Source organism: Perognathus longimembris, chromosome 20, assembly GCF_023159225.1.
Source record: "Perognathus longimembris pacificus isolate PPM17 chromosome 20, ASM2315922v1, whole genome shotgun sequence".
NCBI lineage: Eukaryota > Metazoa > Chordata > Mammalia > Rodentia > Heteromyidae > Perognathus > Perognathus longimembris.
In genome coordinates, this window is record NC_063180.1 from 17,172,681 (window position 1) to 17,190,559 (window position 17,879).

The 17,879-nt window shown below is 43.6% G+C and overlaps 1 protein-coding gene across 1 annotated transcript; it reads left to right on the plus strand.

Moving 5' to 3' along the window:
• The first annotated feature begins 190 nt into the window (after positions 1-190).
• On the plus strand, positions 191-10,045 carry LOC125367940 (zinc finger protein 540-like). The gene is made up of 5 exons (XM_048368676.1): positions 191-548; positions 2,339-2,409; positions 3,551-3,677; positions 5,250-5,345; positions 7,742-10,045. Exons 2-5 carry the CDS (start codon positions 2,401-2,403, stop codon positions 9,940-9,942), a joined length of 2,433 nt encoding a protein of 810 aa, XP_048224633.1. The 5' UTR covers positions 191-548; positions 2,339-2,400; the 3' UTR covers positions 9,943-10,045.
• Positions 10,046-17,879: the final 7,834 nt, after the last annotated feature.

The following is a 17,879-nucleotide window of genomic DNA, read 5'->3' on the forward strand; positions in this document are numbered from 1 at the left end:
GCAGAGCTGTCCTCACACGCAGGTGCAGTACTTCCCATGGTTACATAATGTCAGGCGCACTGATTCAGTCCAGGCTACAGCATCCCCGTTCAGGCAAAGCATCTTCCTCCTTGTCCTCCTCCTCCCCCCGGAGGATGCGTGGGAAGCAGTCTCAGCTCCCTGCGCCTGCGCACTGGGGACTGCGGCTTCCTCCGCCGTCGTCGGCGCAGCGCGGTCCTGGAGGACCCGGCCACAGAACCCATCACCCGCAGGGGGGCATGGGAAACAATCAAAGCAAAGGAAAAAAAGGGGCTGTAGTTCAAGACGTCTGCAGCCCTGCACTACATTTCCCAGAGGGCCCAGGGCCCAAGCCGCTCTCGGCAGCGCTAGTCACGGGTTCATCCTGAAACGGCTGCGTCCGCCTCGGCTGGGCGTCCTCGCCGGCTGCTGGTGTCTGGTTACGGAGACAGGTGCATTCTCCCCGGAGGCGCCCCCATCCCCGTCGTCCCGGGAGCCTGGCGGATCTCAGAGCCCGTTCCCTGCCCGCCTCCCTCGAGGACTTGAGGACGGTGAGCCCCCCAATCGGCGCAGGGGAAGAATGCGGGCTCGGCGGTGGGGGTGCGCCGGGGAGAGCCTGGGGCTTGGCCGGGCTTTGTGTGGTCGGTGGGCCGTGGGGTTTTGTTCCTTCTCCTCGAGGGCGATTGGCTTGGTGCCAGACCGACCGTGTGTGTGGAGCCGTCATTTGCTGCGGGGGCCCGAGTTGGTGATGCAGCTCTCTGGGATAAGCCGCAAAGGGGGGGGGGGGGGGGGGAATTCCAAAGGGTAAAATTGGAGATGGGGCCCCCCACCATCGGGGGAGCTGCTTAAGTTGTGCAGAATGAATAAAACGGTTCTATTAAAAAGAAAAGAAAAAGCAAAGGAGCCAGGCACTGGTGGCTCCCACTTGTAGAATTAGCTATTTCAGGAGGCTGAGATCTGGGGATTGAGGTTCAAAGCCCAGGCAGGAAAGTCTGTGAGAATTTTATCTCCAATAACCAGCAAAAAGCTGGAAGTGGATGTGTTGCTCAAATGATAGAGCGCCAGCCTTGAGCAAAAGGAAACAACAAAAACCTATGACCAGACCCTGAGTGAGAGAGAGAGAGAGAGAGAGAGAGAGAGAGAGAGAGAGAGAGAGAGAGAGAGAGAACGCAAAAGGCTGCTTTCATTGTAGCTTGCTGCATTGTGTGACCTACCTGTAACCAGACTGGATCTCAAACATTCTAGCCTTTCCCCCTCCTTCCTCTATGCAGCACATGGGTGGTGAGGTGAGGAATTGGGAGGCTGGGGTCTCATCAGTCTTCAAACAAGGTGTCTCATGCATCCATTTAACCCTGTCCTGCCTTTTCTAAAGAAGTCTGGTGGGAGGAAAACAATTGTGGCTGCATATCTAAATTTCAGTGCCTCCTTTTCAGCCCATAACCACATCTCATTTTTTCAGGACATGGAAACAATCTGGTATCCTTTTGAAATAAAATATACCCACTAACCTATAACCTCAGTCTTCCAGACTGCATGTCAGAGGTCTTGAAAAATAGACTAAAATGTATCCACTAATCTATGACCTTAGTCTTCCTTCCACTGTATGTCAGAGGTCTTGAAAATAGACTAAAATGTATCCACTAATCTATGACCTTAGTCTTCCTTCCACTGTATGTCAGAGGTCTTGAAAATAGACCCCATTCCCATAACAACCATAATGTTATTCAAGTGCATTATTGTGTGTGTGAGAGATAGACACACAGAGAGACAGTCCCTTTTTTTGCTCCAGGCTGGTACTCTACCGCTTGAGCCACAGCTCCACTTCCAGCTTGTTGTTTTTTTTTTCTTTTGCTGGTTGATTGGGGGAGAAGAGTCAAAAGGACTTTCCTGCCCAAGCTGATTTCAAACCATGATTCTCAGATCTCAGCCTCCTGAGTAGTAGTTGGGATTACAGGCATGAGTCACTGGTGCTGAAAGCTGTAAACTCAGCTGCCTGCTTTGGGTTATGTGATCTCTTTTGGATGGTGAACATTGGGGTTGGAGAATCCACTTGGGGAAGTTTCCCACCTCCCAGTCTAAGCCTGCATCAGCACCTTCATAATGGGGATTGGCTTGAACTCTCCTGCTGAATGCACTAGTCTTGTATCTAATATAAACCTCTGCTCTATGTTCACCTTTCACAGGAGCCCAGGGGAGTGATAGCATTTGGGGAGAAGGTGAAGCAAGTGTGGGGGCAGAGGTTTTGTAAACTAAGAGTATAGAATAAAAGATTACTTGTATCTTTTTGTTACCTTTGAAGTATGTTTGGTCTCATTTTTTCCTTTTTTCTTAACCCTCTCAATTTAGAACTTTGCTTCTCCAGAGCCTAGAGAAACACTGAAGAGTTCTTCAGATTCCAAAACCATGGCCCATGTAAGTTGCTGCTTATCTTTTCTTCTTGAAGTTGGGTTTATTTTTTTAGAGATCACTTGAGACTGGGTGCCAGTTATCTCATGTCTGTAATCCTAGCTACTCAGGAGACAGAGATCAGTAGGATCATAGCTAAAGGCCAGATGGAGGAAAAAGTTCTCAAGACCCGCATCTCAACCAGTAGTATGCACCTATCATACTTACTTTCTGAGAAGATGAGATCCAGAGGCTCATGCTCACAGGCTAGCTCAGATAAAAAAGGTTCATGATACCCACTCTTGACTGAAAAGGCTGAGCATGGAGTATGCCTATTATACCAGCCACAACAGGACGAGTAAGTAGACTCACAGTTTATATGAGGACAGGAGTAAACACAAGATACTATCTTTAGTGCAAAAAGTTCTAGAATCATGATTTAAGAAGTAGAGTTGAAGCTGGGCGCTAGTGGCTCACACCTGTAATCCTAGCTACTCAGGAGGCTGAGATCTGAGGATCTCAGTTTGAAGCCATCCTGGGTAGAAAAGTTCCCAGTGAGACTCTTTTATCTCCAATTAACCACAAGAAAACTGGTAGTGGAGCTTTAGGTCAAAGTGACAGAGTGCAAGCCTTGAGCAAAAGAGCTCAGGGACAGCACCCAGACCTTTGAGTTAAGTCCCATGACTGACATAAAAAAAAAAGTAAAGTGAAACAAACCTATAGTCCTGATTTCAAATCCCCAAACCACCACAATTATGCTTTATACTGAAATTTCCTCTCTACAAGAAGTCTTTCTTCATCTCCAATCCCCAGTGCCTCCTGTATGTTTCTGTTATTTCTAACAAGATCTGGCTTTACACTAACCAAATCATCTAGCATTAGCCATATAGCATCTACCTGGGAGCACAGAATACCTAAGGGAACGAATTTAACCTTTGTCAGATCTGAGGTATAAAGAAACAAAGCCATGGGCTCATTTGATGACAAGTTTTCTACAGATCTATGTCCATAATAACCAAAGTATAAGTTCAGTGTGATTGGCCTCAGTCTCAGTCCTCGTGGTTCAGTTCTGTTTATAAGAAATTGGTGGTGGGACTCTTTCCTAGGAATCTGTGGTGAAAACCAATATTGTGTATCATTTGACCAGTATCTTGATTTATGGTTTCAGTCACTGGTAACATTCAAGGATGTGTCCATCCACTTCTCTCGGAAGGAGTGGGAGTTCCTGGACTCTGCTCAGAAGGACTTGTACAAGGATGTGATGTTGGAGAACTACAGGAACCTTGTGTCAATGGGTAAGGTCATCAGCATCAAACACTTTGGACTGTTCTCTGAAATAATAGCTTTCTCTTTCATGAATCAGGATTCTAACTTGTATGTATATGTGCCAGTCCCTAGGGCATGAGCTCAGGGCCTGGGTGCTGTTCCTGAGCTTTTTTTTTTTTGTTGTTCAAGATTAGTGCCCTGCCGCATGAGCCACAGCTCCATTCCTGGCTTTTTGGTGGTTAATTGGAGATAGGAGTCATCTGGAGTTTCCTGCCAAGACTTTGAGCTTTGATCCTCAGATCTTAGCCTTCTGAGTAGCTAGAATTGTAGGCATGAGCCATCAGCACCTGGCTTAAACCCAAGGTCTTAAGCATTAATTGGAGATAGAGTCTCACAGAATTTCTTGCCTGAGTTGGCTTGGAACTGAAATCCTTAGATCTCAGCCTCCTGAGTACCTAAGATTACAGACATGAGCCACTGACGTCTGTGTTCTAAGTTCTTTTTGTTTGTGCTTTTGCACTGATGGGAATAGAAACAATGGTTTCACATGTGCTAGGCAAGCCCTCTACCACTCAGTAACATTCCTACCACGGAGTCGTGCTCCAGAAGAGCTATGCTCCCACAACTAAGCCATGCTTCCATCCCACACTATTGTAATTTTGAAGGGCTACCTATGAGATAGGTATTACTCTTATCATTTTACAGGTGAGAAAATGGAGGCTCAGAAAACTTAAGTCAGGAAACTCCACTTTCACAAGTCAGTAGACAGCAGAGCAGAATTTGAATCCATACAGTCTGGCCCAAGTTTGTGATCTCAAGCACTCATGCCTCTCCATAGAGTGAGCCTATCTGAGCAGTAATTCCAAAAATGAGACCTTTCCCCTGTCCATCAAATTTCTTTGTTCTGAGGATCCTGAGGTTACCCTCATTTGAATATTTTTGTTGGCACTAGGTGTTTGAACTCAAAGCCTCATACTTGCTAAGCAGGTTTCACTTGACCCACACCCCCAGACCTTTTTCCTTATTCTTATTTTTTTGGCCAGTCCTGGGACTTGAACTCAGGGGCTGGGCACTGTTCCTGAGCTCCTTTTTGTTCAAGGCTAACGTTCTACCACTTGAGCCACAGTGCCAATTCCAGCTTTTTCTGTGTATGTGGTGCTGAGAAATCATTTACCCAGGCCTTCATTCATGTTAGGCCAGCACTCTACCACTAAGCCACATTCCCAGCCCCCCTTTTCCTTATTTTACAGATAAAGTTTGATTTTTTTTGTTTTGGTTTGGCCTTGTACCATAATCTCTTACCTGTGCCTCTTACATAGCTGGGTTTATACATAGGCACCATAACGACAGGCTTCTTTGTTGAGGTGAAGCCTCTATAACTTCCCCCCCAAGCTATCCTTGAACCATGATCTTTCCAATTGCCACCTCCCAAGTAGCTGGGATTATAGGCATAAACCACCACACCTAGCCATGAATATTCTTTAATAGTTTTCTCTGACATATATATTATGTGGTCCCATGTTTCTAAGACAAATTCAATCAAGTCTCAAAATGTTTTTGAAAATGTAATATTTTACTCCTCTTCTCTTTCTTGTATTCAGGATATTCTCCCTCAAAACCAGATGTGATAACCTTACTGGAGCAAGGCAAAGAACCCTTCCCTGTAATGAAGGATGTGCTAGGAAGACGCTCTTCAAGTAAGTGAGGGCTCACGACTTAACTGGTGAGCCAGCAAAGGGCATTCAGTAAGAGCAGAGGTGCAGGCTTTGTATCAGGTTGATATAGCTGAAGACATGGATGAAAATAGACCTTTTTTTTGTGTGTGTGTGCCAGTCCTGGGGCTTAAACTCAAAGCCTAGGTGGTATCCTTGAACTTTTTTGCTCAAGGCTAGCACTCTACCTTTTGAGCCACAGCTCTTTTGGCTTTTTGGTGATTAAGTGGACATAAGAATCACATGGACTTTCCTGCCTGGGTTGACTTCGAACCACCATCTGCAGATCTCAGCCTTCCGAGTAGCTAGTATTACAAGCATGAGTTTCCAGCACCCAGCTGGAAACAGATTTCTTAGCAGGAACTCAAAAAAGAACTTCATCCTAGCTCCCAATTATTGTGTGTGTGTGTGCGTGCACGCGCAGGTGTGCGCCAGTCCTGGGACTTAAACTCAGGGCCTGGGCACTATCCCTTAGGTTTTTCTTTTCTTTTTTTTTCCACTCATGGGGCTTAGACTCAGGCCCTGAACACTGTCCCTGGCTTCTTTTTTTTTTTGGCCAGTCCTGGGCCTTGGACTCAGGGCCTGAGCACTGTCCCTGGCTTCCTTTTGCTCAAGGCTAGCACTCTGCCACTTGAGCCACAGCACCACTTCTGGCCGTTTTCTGTATATGTGGTGCTGGGGAATCGAACCCAGGGCCTCCTGTATACGAGGCAAGCACTCTTGCCACTAGGCCATATCCCCAGCCCCTCTGGCTTCTTTTTGCTCAAGGCTAGCACTCTATCTCTTGAGCCACAGCCCCACTTCTGGCTTTTTCTGTTTTATTTGGTGCTGAGGAATCAAACCCAGGGCTTCATGCATGCTAGGCAAACGTTCTACCACTAGGCCACATTCCCAGCCCCCTGTCTCTTAGATTTTCGCTCAAGGCTGATGGTCTACCATTTGAACCATAGCTTCACTTTCAACTTTCTGGTGGTGACTTAGACATGAGTCTCATAGACTTTTCTTCTGGGGCTGGCTTTAAGCCAAGATCCTTAGATCTCAGCCTCTTTAGTGGCTAGGATTACAGATGTGAGCCACCAGCACCTAGCTCTCCACTGCCATTTGAATCCAAGCTACTATCACTTTTAGTTTAGACCTCTGAAACAGCCCATTAAGATGATTATTCCTCCAATCTTCCCCTCACATTTAGAAGATCATCTCTACAGCATCTAGGCTGATTATTGAAAAACACAGATTATTGCTTCCAATTACTCTTCAAAAAGCAGAATCAAAATTTCTCACCAGGAAAAGCAAACTATGTTAAGATATAGCTCATCTCTAAGTTCTTCTTTCAAATTCTTCCCCCAATGAACTGCCCTGGGAACCCAATTACCTCTTATTGGCACCACCATCTGGGGACCCAGGCTTCAGTTCATGAACCTGTGGGGAACATTTCTTATCCAAACCATAACATAGGGCTGGGAATATGACCTAGTGGCAAGAGAGCTTGCCTCATATACATGAAGCCCTGGGTTCGATTCCCCAGCATTACATATATAGAAAATGGCCAGAAGTAGCGCTGTGGCTCAAGTGGCAGAGTGTTAGCCTTGAGCAAAAAGGAAGCCAGGGACAGTGCTCAGGCCGTGAGTCCAAGCCCCAGGACTGGCAAAAAAAAACAAACAAACCCATAACATATCCAGGTGCCAGTGGTTTAATTCTAGCTACTCAAGGGGCTGAAATCTGAGGATGGCAATCAAAGCCAGCCTGGGGAGGAAAGTCCATGAGACTCTTTATCTCCAATTAAACACACACACACAAAAGATGGAATTAGAGCCGTAGAATTATTTCAAATTTATGATAACACATTTTTTTCTATAGATTTGATTCTTTTTTTGGCCAGTCCTGGGGCTTGGACTCAGGGCCTGAGCACTGTCCCTGGCTTCTTTTTGCTCAAGGCCAGCACTCTGCCACTTGAGCCACAGCGCCACTTCTGGCCATTTTCTGTATATGTGGTGCTGGGGAATTGAACCCAGGGCCTCATGTATATGAGGCAGTTACTCTTGCCACTAGGCCATATCCCCAGCCCCTAGATTTGATTCTTTTCACCTGGAGTGGTCTCAGAATAGCAGTGTTTGTAAACAACTTCTCCAAGGCAATTGTTGGAGAATTGCCATAACCACTGATGGAGACTGCTTAGCCCATGACCACAATCTCATGTTATCTTTTATTCTCTAAGTTCATATTGACTGATTTGGAATTACAGAACTATATTGTAATGTGTTTTTAAAGCCACTCACTTCTACTGATAATTATTTTCATTTTGCCTCCTATTTTAGAGGAAGCTTTATGTTTTGCTTGTTATGGGAAAATAATCTTTGCTTGCTTTGTTGTTTGTTCACCAGGCCTTTCCTCCAGGCATAAGACCAAGAAATTATCTCCACAAAAATCTACTGGTGAAATAAGTTTATCCAAATCGAAGACAGCAGAAACAAGTAAAACTCTTGATCCTAAAGGATCTACTTCGAAAAATGCATGCCAGAACAAAAGTAACTCTAATGGCCCTCAGGAACATGAAGGAAAGAGTTCTACTCAAAAGAAAATCACCCATGAAAAAGGGCCAACAAATAGAAAGCATCCATCTCCTCTGGACCAGAGAACTGAGAATAGTGAGAACTCTAATGAAGGTAGGGGATCTGGGGAAACCACTGGTTCTGAGTCTAGCTCAGTTCAGCGTGAACAAGTTCGTTTTGATGAACATTATGACTGTGATGAATGTGGGAAAACTTTTAGTAGTGTCTACCAACTTAATCTACATGAGAAAATTCACAGTGGTGAAAAAATCCATGAATGTAAGGAATGTGGGAAGTTGTTCAGGCGAAAGTATCGACTGACGCTCCACAACAAAATTCACACAGGTGAAAAACCCTATGAATGTAAGGAATGTGGTAAGTTCTTCAGGCGTAAATACCACCTGACTCTACACAAGAAAGTTCACACTGGTGAGAAGCCCCATGGATGTAAGGAATGTGGGAAGTGCTTTGGTCGCAGGTACCAACTTACTCTCCATCAGAAAATTCACACTGGTGAGAAACCCCATGAGTGTAAGGAATGTGGGAAGTTCTTCAGGTGTAAGTACCAACTTACTCTACACCAGAAAACTCACACTGGTGACAAACCCTATGGATGTAAGGAATGTGGGAAGTGCTATAGTCTTAAGTATCAACTTAATCTACATCAGAGAATTCATACTGGTGAAAAAACTCATAAGTGTAAAGAATGTGGGATATTGTTCAGATACAAGTATCAACTTAATCTGCATCAGAAAGTTCATACTGGTGAAACACCCCACGAGTGTAAGGAATGTGGGAAGATTTTTGGTCTTTACTCCCAACTTAATCGTCATCAGAAAACTCATACCGATAAAAAACGTTATAAATGCAAGGAGTGTGGCAAGAGGTTCTTAAGTAGTTTTGAACTTACTCAGCATGGGAGAATTCATGCTGATGATAAACCTTATGAATGTAAAGAATGTGGAAAGACATTTCCATTTGGTTTCTACCTTACGCAACATCAAAAATCACATGTAAAGGAGAAAACCTACCCATGTAAAGAATGTGGGAAAACATTCAGTTCACAAGAACAACTTGTGCAGCATGAGAAAAGCCACACTGGTCCAAAACCCTATGAATGTAAGGACTGTGGGAAGGCCTTTAGAGTTAGTGCTAACCTTACTGAACACCGAAAACTTCATGAAGGTAAGAAACCTTATAAATGCAAGGAATGTGGGAAGACTTTTAATGAACGGGGACTCCTTATTCAGCATAAAACGATTCATACAGGTAAAAAACTCTATGAATGTGAGGTGTGTGGGAAGAAGTTCAATTACAGTGGGGACCGGAGAGTCCATCGCAAAATCCATACTGGTGAGAAACCATATGAGTGCAAGGAGTGTGGGAAGGCCTTTATGCTTCGGTCGGCCCTTACTGAACATCAGAGAATTCATTCTGGTGTGAAGCCTTATGAATGTAAGGAATGTGGGAAAACCTTTCGAGGGCGCTCTCAAATTAGTCTCCATAAGAAATTTCATAGTGATGTGAAGCCCTACAAATGTGGGAAATGTGGGAAGACCTTCAGATTTGGTTTCTATCTTAGTGAGCATCTGAGAGTCCACACTGGTGAAAAGCCCTATGAATGTAAAGAATGTGGAAGGGCCTTCATTCGTAGAGGAAATCTGAAAGAACACCTGAAAACTCATTCTGGGATCAAACCCTATGAGTGTAAGGAATGTGGGAAGGCCTTTAGTTGGCGTGGACAGTATACTCAACATCAGAAGATTCATACAGGTATAAAACCCTACAAATGTGAAGAATGTGGGAAGGCCTTTAATCGTACTGGAGACCTTAGAGTCCATCAGAGAATTCATACTGGTGAGAAACCCTATGGGTGTAAAGAATGTGGGAAGTCCTTTAGACTTAATTCACATCTAACTGAACATCAGAGAATCCACACTGGGGAGAAGCCCTACGAATGTAAAGAATGTGGGAAGACCTTTAGACAACGTGCACATCTTTATCAACATAAGAAAACTCACAAGGTAAACTAAACAGAAGAAAGCCTGTCCAGGCACACCGTAGTTAAGAAGATCAGAAGATTCATGCCAGAAATTTTTTGTTAATGTGTTTCTCTCTCTTTCTCTCTCTTTCTCTCTCTCTCTCCCTTCCTCCCTCTCTCCTCTCTTTCTTTCTTCCTGCCTTCCTTCCTCCCTCTCTCCCTTCTCTTTTCTTTCTTTCTTTCTTTCTTTCTTTCTTTCTTTCTTTCTTTCTTTCTTTCTTTCTTTCTTTCTTTCTTTCTTTCTTTCTCTCTTTCTTTCTTTCTTTCTCCCTTCCTTCCTTCCTCCCTCTCTCCCTTCTCTCTTTCTTTCTTTTTCTTTCTTTCTTTCCCTCCCTCCCTCCCTCCCTCCCTCCCTTCTCTCTCTCTCCCTCTTTCTTTCTTTCTTTCTGGCTTTTCTTTCCCTCCCTCCCTCCCTCCCTCCCTCCCTCCCTCCCTCCCTCCCTCCCTTCTCTCTTTCTTTCTTTCTTTCTTTCTTTCTTTCTTTCTTTCTTTCTTTCTTTCTTTCTTTCTTTCTTTCTTTCTTTCTTTCCTTTCTTGCTTTCTTGCTTTTCTTTCCCTCCCTCCCTCCCTCCCTTCCCATTTGAGCCAGAGCTCTACTTCTGGCTTTTTTGGGATAGTTTATTAGAGATAAAGAGTTTCACAGACTTTTCTGCCCAGGTTAGCTTTAAACCATGATCCTTCCTTCCCACCTGAGCCAGAGCTCTCTACTTCTGGCTTTTTGGGGAGTAGTTTATTAGAGATTAGAGTTTTACAGACTTTTTTGCCTGGGCTGCCTTTGAACCACAGTTCTAAGATCTCAGCCTCCTGAGTAGCAAAGATTACAGACAAGAGCTACCGGTGCCTGGGCTGTGTTGATATTTCTTTAGACCTAGTAACTTAGTAAATGGTGAGAGCCTTCAAATATGTCTCAGTCCTAATTCAATTTAAGGGAATTCATACCAGAAAATAAACATGTTAATATAACAATTGTGGGCATTAGTTTTAGCAATGAGATCTGTGATCATCAATGCCTTCTCACACTTTAGTAGCAGGCAAAACATTAACTTCGGGCAAAATACGGATTCCTTCATGGGCACTGGTGACTCACGCCTATAACCCTGGCTACTCAGGAAGCTGAGATCTGAGAATCAAGGTTTGAAGCCAGCCTGAGCAGAAAAATCCACAAGACTTCATCTCCAGTTAATGGGCCACATGCCATGCTGGAGATGTGGCACAGGTAGTAGAACAACAGTAGAGCAAGCAACCACACCATGTTTTAGGCCCTGAGTTCAAACACTACTACTGGCACCCTCCCCCCAGTAAAAGTATATAGTCAAATTAGATCTCCAGAACATGTTGAATTCTGAAGGTCATCTTGAAAAAGGTCACATACTATGTGATTCCACTTATATAACATTCTTTATCTTTTTTGTGCTGTTACTGGGGCTTGAATTCAGTGGCTCATGCTATCCCTTAGCTTTTTTGCTCAAAGCTGTGATGCTCTACCAGTTAGGCTACAACTCCATTTCTAGCTTTTTGCTAGTTTATTGTTGGTAATAGTCTCTTGAGCTTATCTGTCTGGGCTAGCTTCAAACTGTAATCCTCAGATCTCAACCTCCTAAATAGCTAGGACTGCAGGCATATGCTACCAGCACCTAGCGTCAATTTGTATTTTGATTGCAGTGGTGACTGCATGAATCTGCGTATGCAATTAAATGACCCATAATGATACACATGCTGTGCCAATGTCAAATTCTGTGTTTTGATATTGTACTGTAATTTTGTGTGTGTAGCCATGGGCAAAAACTATGAGATATACAGATGATTTCTGTGTACATCTTTGCAACTTCCTGTGTATCTACATCACTTCAGAACTTTTAAAAGTCAATTTTTAAGAAGCTTCCATGTGAAGGGGCTCAGAAACAGAATGCCCAAAACTGAATATGAATTGGGAAGCCTGAAACTTAAGTTGTGGAGTAATGCAGAAGGAACTAATTGTAATAAAGAAGCATGAGCCACTGGCACCTAGCTCAGCCTCTGTGTCTGACCTAACATTCTTGTGACTAGTAGGTAAAACTCTTAGAATTCATCCCTAAGCTGAGCAGACCACTAGCTTCCACCATTCCTAAAGCTAAGAATGCTGTGAAATAACATCTGAAACCTACAGAAGATATTTGTCTGCTTTGCTGTAGCCCGCTGCTCCCACCAGTGTATTTGTTTAATGTACCGGTGTTTGACTTTCTTCGGATCTGTGACTCTTTAACAGCCCATGAGTATGTTATCTAGGTGAACCTGAATCTGTGTTCTCCAGTGTTCCCAGGCCTTGCTCACTCATGTTTGGCTCAGAATAAACTATCTTATTTGCTTCAAAGCAAGAGTGTTTTTTTTTTTTTATCAATACACTGAAGGAAGTCCTATTTATGTAAGAAAGAGATTACCATACATTCAGCAGAATAAATTTCCCACCAAAAACTTTGAATATATTTCCTGGGAGGTATGATCTAACACAAAACACCATATATTACATAAACAAGAGCTGATAAATTGGTTTTAAAGAAATTAAACCAAAATTACTGCAAAAATGCTAGATGACAGTTTCAGGAATAAAATTGTACATAATAACAAGATAAGAGGCATCAGTAGCTTGCACCTGTAATCCTGGATATTCAGGAGGCTGAGATCTGAGAATTGAAGTTTGAAGTCATCTTGAGCAGGAAAGTGTGAGACTCATCTTAAAAAAAAAAAAAAAAAGTCAGGGATTAGGAATATGGCCTAGTGGTAGAGTGCTTGCCTCACATACATGAAGCCCTGGGTTTGGTTTCTCAACACCCCATATATAGAAAAAAGCTCAAGTGGTAGAGTGCTAGCCTTGAGCAAAAAGAAGCCAAGGACAGTGCTCAGACCCTGAGTTCAAGCCGTAGGACGGGGGAAAAAAAGCTAGATGGAGGGCTGGGAATATGCCTAGTGGTAGAATGCTTGCCTTATATACATGAGGTCCTCGGTTCCATTCCTCAGCACCACATAGAAAAAGCCAGAAGTGGTGCTGTGGCTCAAGAGCTAGAGTGCTAGCTTAAGCAGAAAGAAGCAAGGGACAGTACTAAAGCCCTGAGTTCAAGCCCCAGGACTGGCAAAAAAGAGCTAGATGGAGCTGTGGCTCAAGTGGCAGAGCACCAGCCTTGAGTGAAAAAGCCTTAAGGGAAAGCTCCCAGGCTTTGAGTTGGAGCCCTAGGACCAGCACAAAAACAACTTTCTTCATAAGTCCATTACTGGCAATAACAACAGTTCATAGCATTGTGCACTCTCCCCTCCCAGCAGACTCTGACTGTACAGCAGCACTATCTTCATTCAGCACACATGTTCATGTTCCATTCCCCAGAACAACAACCTTTACATTCTGTCCCCCCCACCCCCCGCCCCAGCAACCCCTCATAGTTCCCTTCCTCCAATGGTAGCACATCACACCCTGGCTGGCAATGGCAACATGATGTCCAAAACTGTCATTTGGCCAAGGATGACCACCCAATGTTGTGCATACATACTTACCTTGTCTCAACTACATGAGGTAGCACATGCATGCATGGCTCAACGTCACAGGGCTACACTGAGCAGCTGAATTATAGTACTTTAGAAATAAGCTCCCAAGCCCTCCAAGATTACTGTGTGAGAGGGGGGAGCCAGTGGCTCATGCCTGTAACAATCCTAGCTACTCAGGAGGCTGAGATCTGAGATCACAGAACCAACCAGGGGAGAAAAGTCTCTGTGAGACTCTTACTTCCAATTAACTACTCAAAAACTGCAAGTGAGCTGGCGCCGGTGGCTCACACCTGTAATCCTAGCTAGCTACTCAGGAGGCTGAGATCTGAGGATCAAGGTTCAAAGCCAGCCTGGGCAGGAAAGTCTGTGAGACTCTTACCTCCAATTAACCACCAGAAAACTGGAAGTGGTGCTGTGGTTCAAGAGGTAGGGTACTAGCCTTGAGCTGAAGAACTTAGCGACAATGCCTAGGCCATAAGTTCAAGCCCCACCACCAACAATGACAGCAAAAAAGATTACAGTGAGAGAAGCCTGACTATTTACCCTTCACCATGGCCTATAAAGACTAGAACTAAGTTGGGGGTTGGTGGCTCATACCTGTAAATCCTAGCTACCCAGGAGGCTGAAATCTTGCAGGAGCAGGAAAGTCTATAAGACACTTATCTCCAATGAACCACTTAGAAAAAGCTGAAAGTGGCTCTGTGGCTCAAGTAGTAGAGCACAGAGAAGCTCAGGGACAGAGCTCAGGCCCTGAGTTCAAGCCCCAGGACTAGCTAAAAAAATAGAATGGAACTAAGCAGAACACTGGTGGCTCATGCCGGCCATCCTAGCTTCTCATGAGGCTGAAATCTTGCAGGAACAGGAAAGTCTCTAAGACACTTATCTCCAATGAACCACCAGAAAACTGGAAGTGGTGGTGTGGCTCCAAGTGGCTAGCCTTTTTGTTTTGTTTTTATTTTTATTTTTGCCAGTCCTGGGTCTTGAACTCAGGGCCTGAGCACTGTCCCTGGCTTTTTTGCTCAAGGCTAGCACTCTACCACTTGAGCTAAAGTGCCACTTCCAGCTTTTTCAATATATGTGGTGCCGAGGAATCAAACCCAAGGCTTCATGTATATGAGGTGAGCACTTTACCACTAGGCCATGTTCCCAGCCCCGAGGGCTAGCCTTGAACAGAAAAAGCTCAGGCCCTGAGTTCAAGCTCCACAACTGACCTTCCCCCCCACCCCCTGGCCAAAGAAAAGGAACTAAACCCACAGCATTGGTCATTCATATGTCTCTAGATCAACCCTGAACCAAGAGGGATATCACTTAGCAAGCAAAGGATAAGCATAAGTTTTCCTGGCTTAAGACACTCAGACCAGAGACATTTGTCACATTGACTTTGTAGATTCCTCACAAGGCCCTGAACCCAGTTGGGAGAGCTCCTGGGGCCTGCCACAGTACAGCACTTCCTATAGAAAGGACTCAGCCCACACTGGGCCTCCCATACCCATGTCCTACTGCATGGGCAGCTATCTTGAACACTCCTTACCTCATCCTGTGAAGCAGCCATCCTTGCTGTCGCAGGAAAGCATGTGGGCCCACGCCAAGTGGTTCAGCCTGTAGAGGACCTCAGAAAACAGTTAAGTATGCCTGTAAACATACTCATGGCCCAGGAAGCAGTGGATAGCCCCACTACTCACTGACCACTAACCTAGGAAGCATCTGAGCAGCCTTTCATTGGAGGCCTCCTAAGAAACAGCCCAGGGACCCCACTTACCCTTCTGTAGTTCCAAGAAGCTAGATTATAAGTGAGAGTCACCAGTACCCAGCTCTTACCAACCTTTTTAAAATAACTAGTATCTCACATGTAGTTCACATTTAAAGCATTTTAAATTTGTGCTGGCCATATATATATGTGTATATATATATATATGTATATAATTTTTTTTCTTCTTTGCCAGTGTGGGGCTTGGACTCAGGGCCTGATCACTGTCCCTGGCTTCTTTTTGCTCAAGGCTAGCACTCTACCACTTGAGCCACAGTGCCGCTTCTGGCCTTTTCTGTTTATGTGGTGCTGAGGAATTGAACCCAGGGCTTCATGCATGCAAGGCACGCACTCTACCACTAAGCTATATTCCCAGCCCATAGGCTGGTCATATTTCAACTGCTCAACCATGATTGTAGTGACACCATATTAGTGCATATCTAGTGCATTCATTTCCACACTTAGTTATGGTAATTGTTTTCTTTGTAATGGTAAGAAAACTTGGCAGAGTTTTATTGAGTAAGGAAGCAGGCAGGCAGACAAACTGACAGGCAGAAAGGAGAAAACACTTTAACAGAGTGGGTGCTCTCAAAGAGAAAAAGACAATAATTGGTTTCTTTCTCTTGTTCTTTAAGCATATGGAAAGACTCCATGTAATGCATTCTATGGTAGATCCAGAGACAGGAAGTATGCTAGAAACAGTCTACAACCTCAACTTTAACTTTCTGAATACATTATAGTGTATTTAATATCTCAATGTGGAAATATACAGAAATTTTAGTATGTGGCCTTTTTTTTTTTAAAAAAAAGATCACTTCAAACTGGTTATAATTTTAAGTAACTTTATTTTTTACGAGAACATTATATAAAAATTTAAATACATAATAATTAGTGACAATCATAAAAATAAAACAAACATCCAAGACAGATTACCATCTTGCCAAACTTGTTATCCACTATTTTTGGAAGCATTTTAAGACATTCCAGGCATCTTGTGTATATAAAGCTTCAAAATCTATCTCTAACAGACATTTTATAAAAACCACAATATTATTACAGACACCTAAAAAAGTATCATGTAATACTATCAACATTCCTTCTAAATTATACAAAAATGTCATTTTACCATATTTGTTCCAACCATGATCTCACAAGAGCCAGTTCTTTATCTGCATTTGACAGGTAGCTTAAGCCTCTTCTACTATCCCGAGTTCTGTTTCCCTTTTTCAATGCCACTTTGTTGGCTGAAAAGCCAGGGCATTTCTTTTGTACAAGGACTCACATTTTAGATATATTTGCTTTTGTTGCATCATGTGATCTGTTCTCCTAGCCCTACTTTTCTCTAAACTGGGAATTCAATCTTCAAGTCTAAATTCAGTTCTGAAGTACTATTGGCAAGGTGTGTATTTAACTGTGTCACATTAGGAGGCAAACAATATTTTATGTTACTACTTATTCTGAGCTTTAGATTGGTCAGTGGGCTCAGGTGTTGTTGTCTGATGTCGTTATTATAAAACTCAAGTCTCCCATTTAAGGGTCTAAACCTCTATGAAAACTTGTCCCTCTATTCACTATTTATATTATATACTAAATGGGGTTTCTGATATAATTTTCTAATTCTATACTTGTTTAGCTGGAATTCTCTAGTAAAGAAAAAACTATCTCAAAAATTGATTTCCAAGCTGGGCACCAGTGGCTCTCGCCTGTCATCCTAGCTACTCAGGAGGCTGAAATCTGAGGATCGTGGTTCAAAGCCAGCCTCAGCAGTAAAGTCCATGAGACTCTTTTCTTTTTTTTGGCCAGTCCTGGGGCTTGGACTCAGGGCCTGAACACTGTTCCTGGCTTCTTTTTGCTCAAGGCTAGCACTCTGCCATTTGAGCCACAGTGCCACTTCTGGCCTTTTCTATATATGTGGTGCTGGGGAATTGAACCCAGGGCTTTGTGTATACGAGGCAAGCACTCTTGCCACTAGGCCATATTCCCAGCCCCATAGACTCTTACCTCCAATTAACCACCAGAAAACCAGGAGTGGCACTGTAGCTCAAGCAGAGCACTAGCCTTGAGCTGAAGAGCTCAGGGATAGTGCCCAGGCTCTGAGTTCAAGCCCCATGATGGAAAAAACAAAACAAAACTGATTTCTTTGATATATAATTTATACAGGAAATGCAGACCTAATGCCTTTCCTTTCCTTTGTTTTCAAAACAAGTAGGTACATTGGCAACCTCCATGGATCACACCATGTACAATAGGGACAATAACGCTAACAGCATAAGCTTTTTACAGCCACATTTAACAAAGTTTACCTCTAGAATGAGTTTCCTGCAATTTAACATGAGTGGGATGAAAGGCTTCTATATATTCACTAAATAAACTCATTATTCCTTACATTCAAAACCATTTTTTTTTTTTTTTTTTGCCAGGCACTGGTGGCTTATGCCTGTAATCCTAGCAACTTGGGAGGTAAAGATCTAAGGATCGTGGTTTGAAGCCAGCCTGGGAAAAAAAGTCCAGGAGACTCTATCTCCAAGAAACTACTCAGAAAAAGCCAGAAGTGGAGTTGTGGCTCAAGTGGTAGAGCGGGAGCCTTGAGCACAAAGAAATTCAGGGACAACACCCAGGCCCAGAGTTCAAGCCGTATAGCACCAGCAAAAAATGAAAAACATAAGAAT

Coding starts and splice junctions, on each gene's coding strand:
- LOC125367940 (XM_048368676.1), top strand. Junction 3,678..5,249: donor CAGGAACCTTGTGTCAATGG/GTAAGGTCATCA, acceptor TCTTGTATTCAG/GATATTCTCCCTCAAAACCA. Junction 5,346..7,741: donor GCTAGGAAGACGCTCTTCAA/GTAAGTGAGGGC, acceptor TTTGTTCACCAG/GCCTTTCCTCCAGGCATAAG.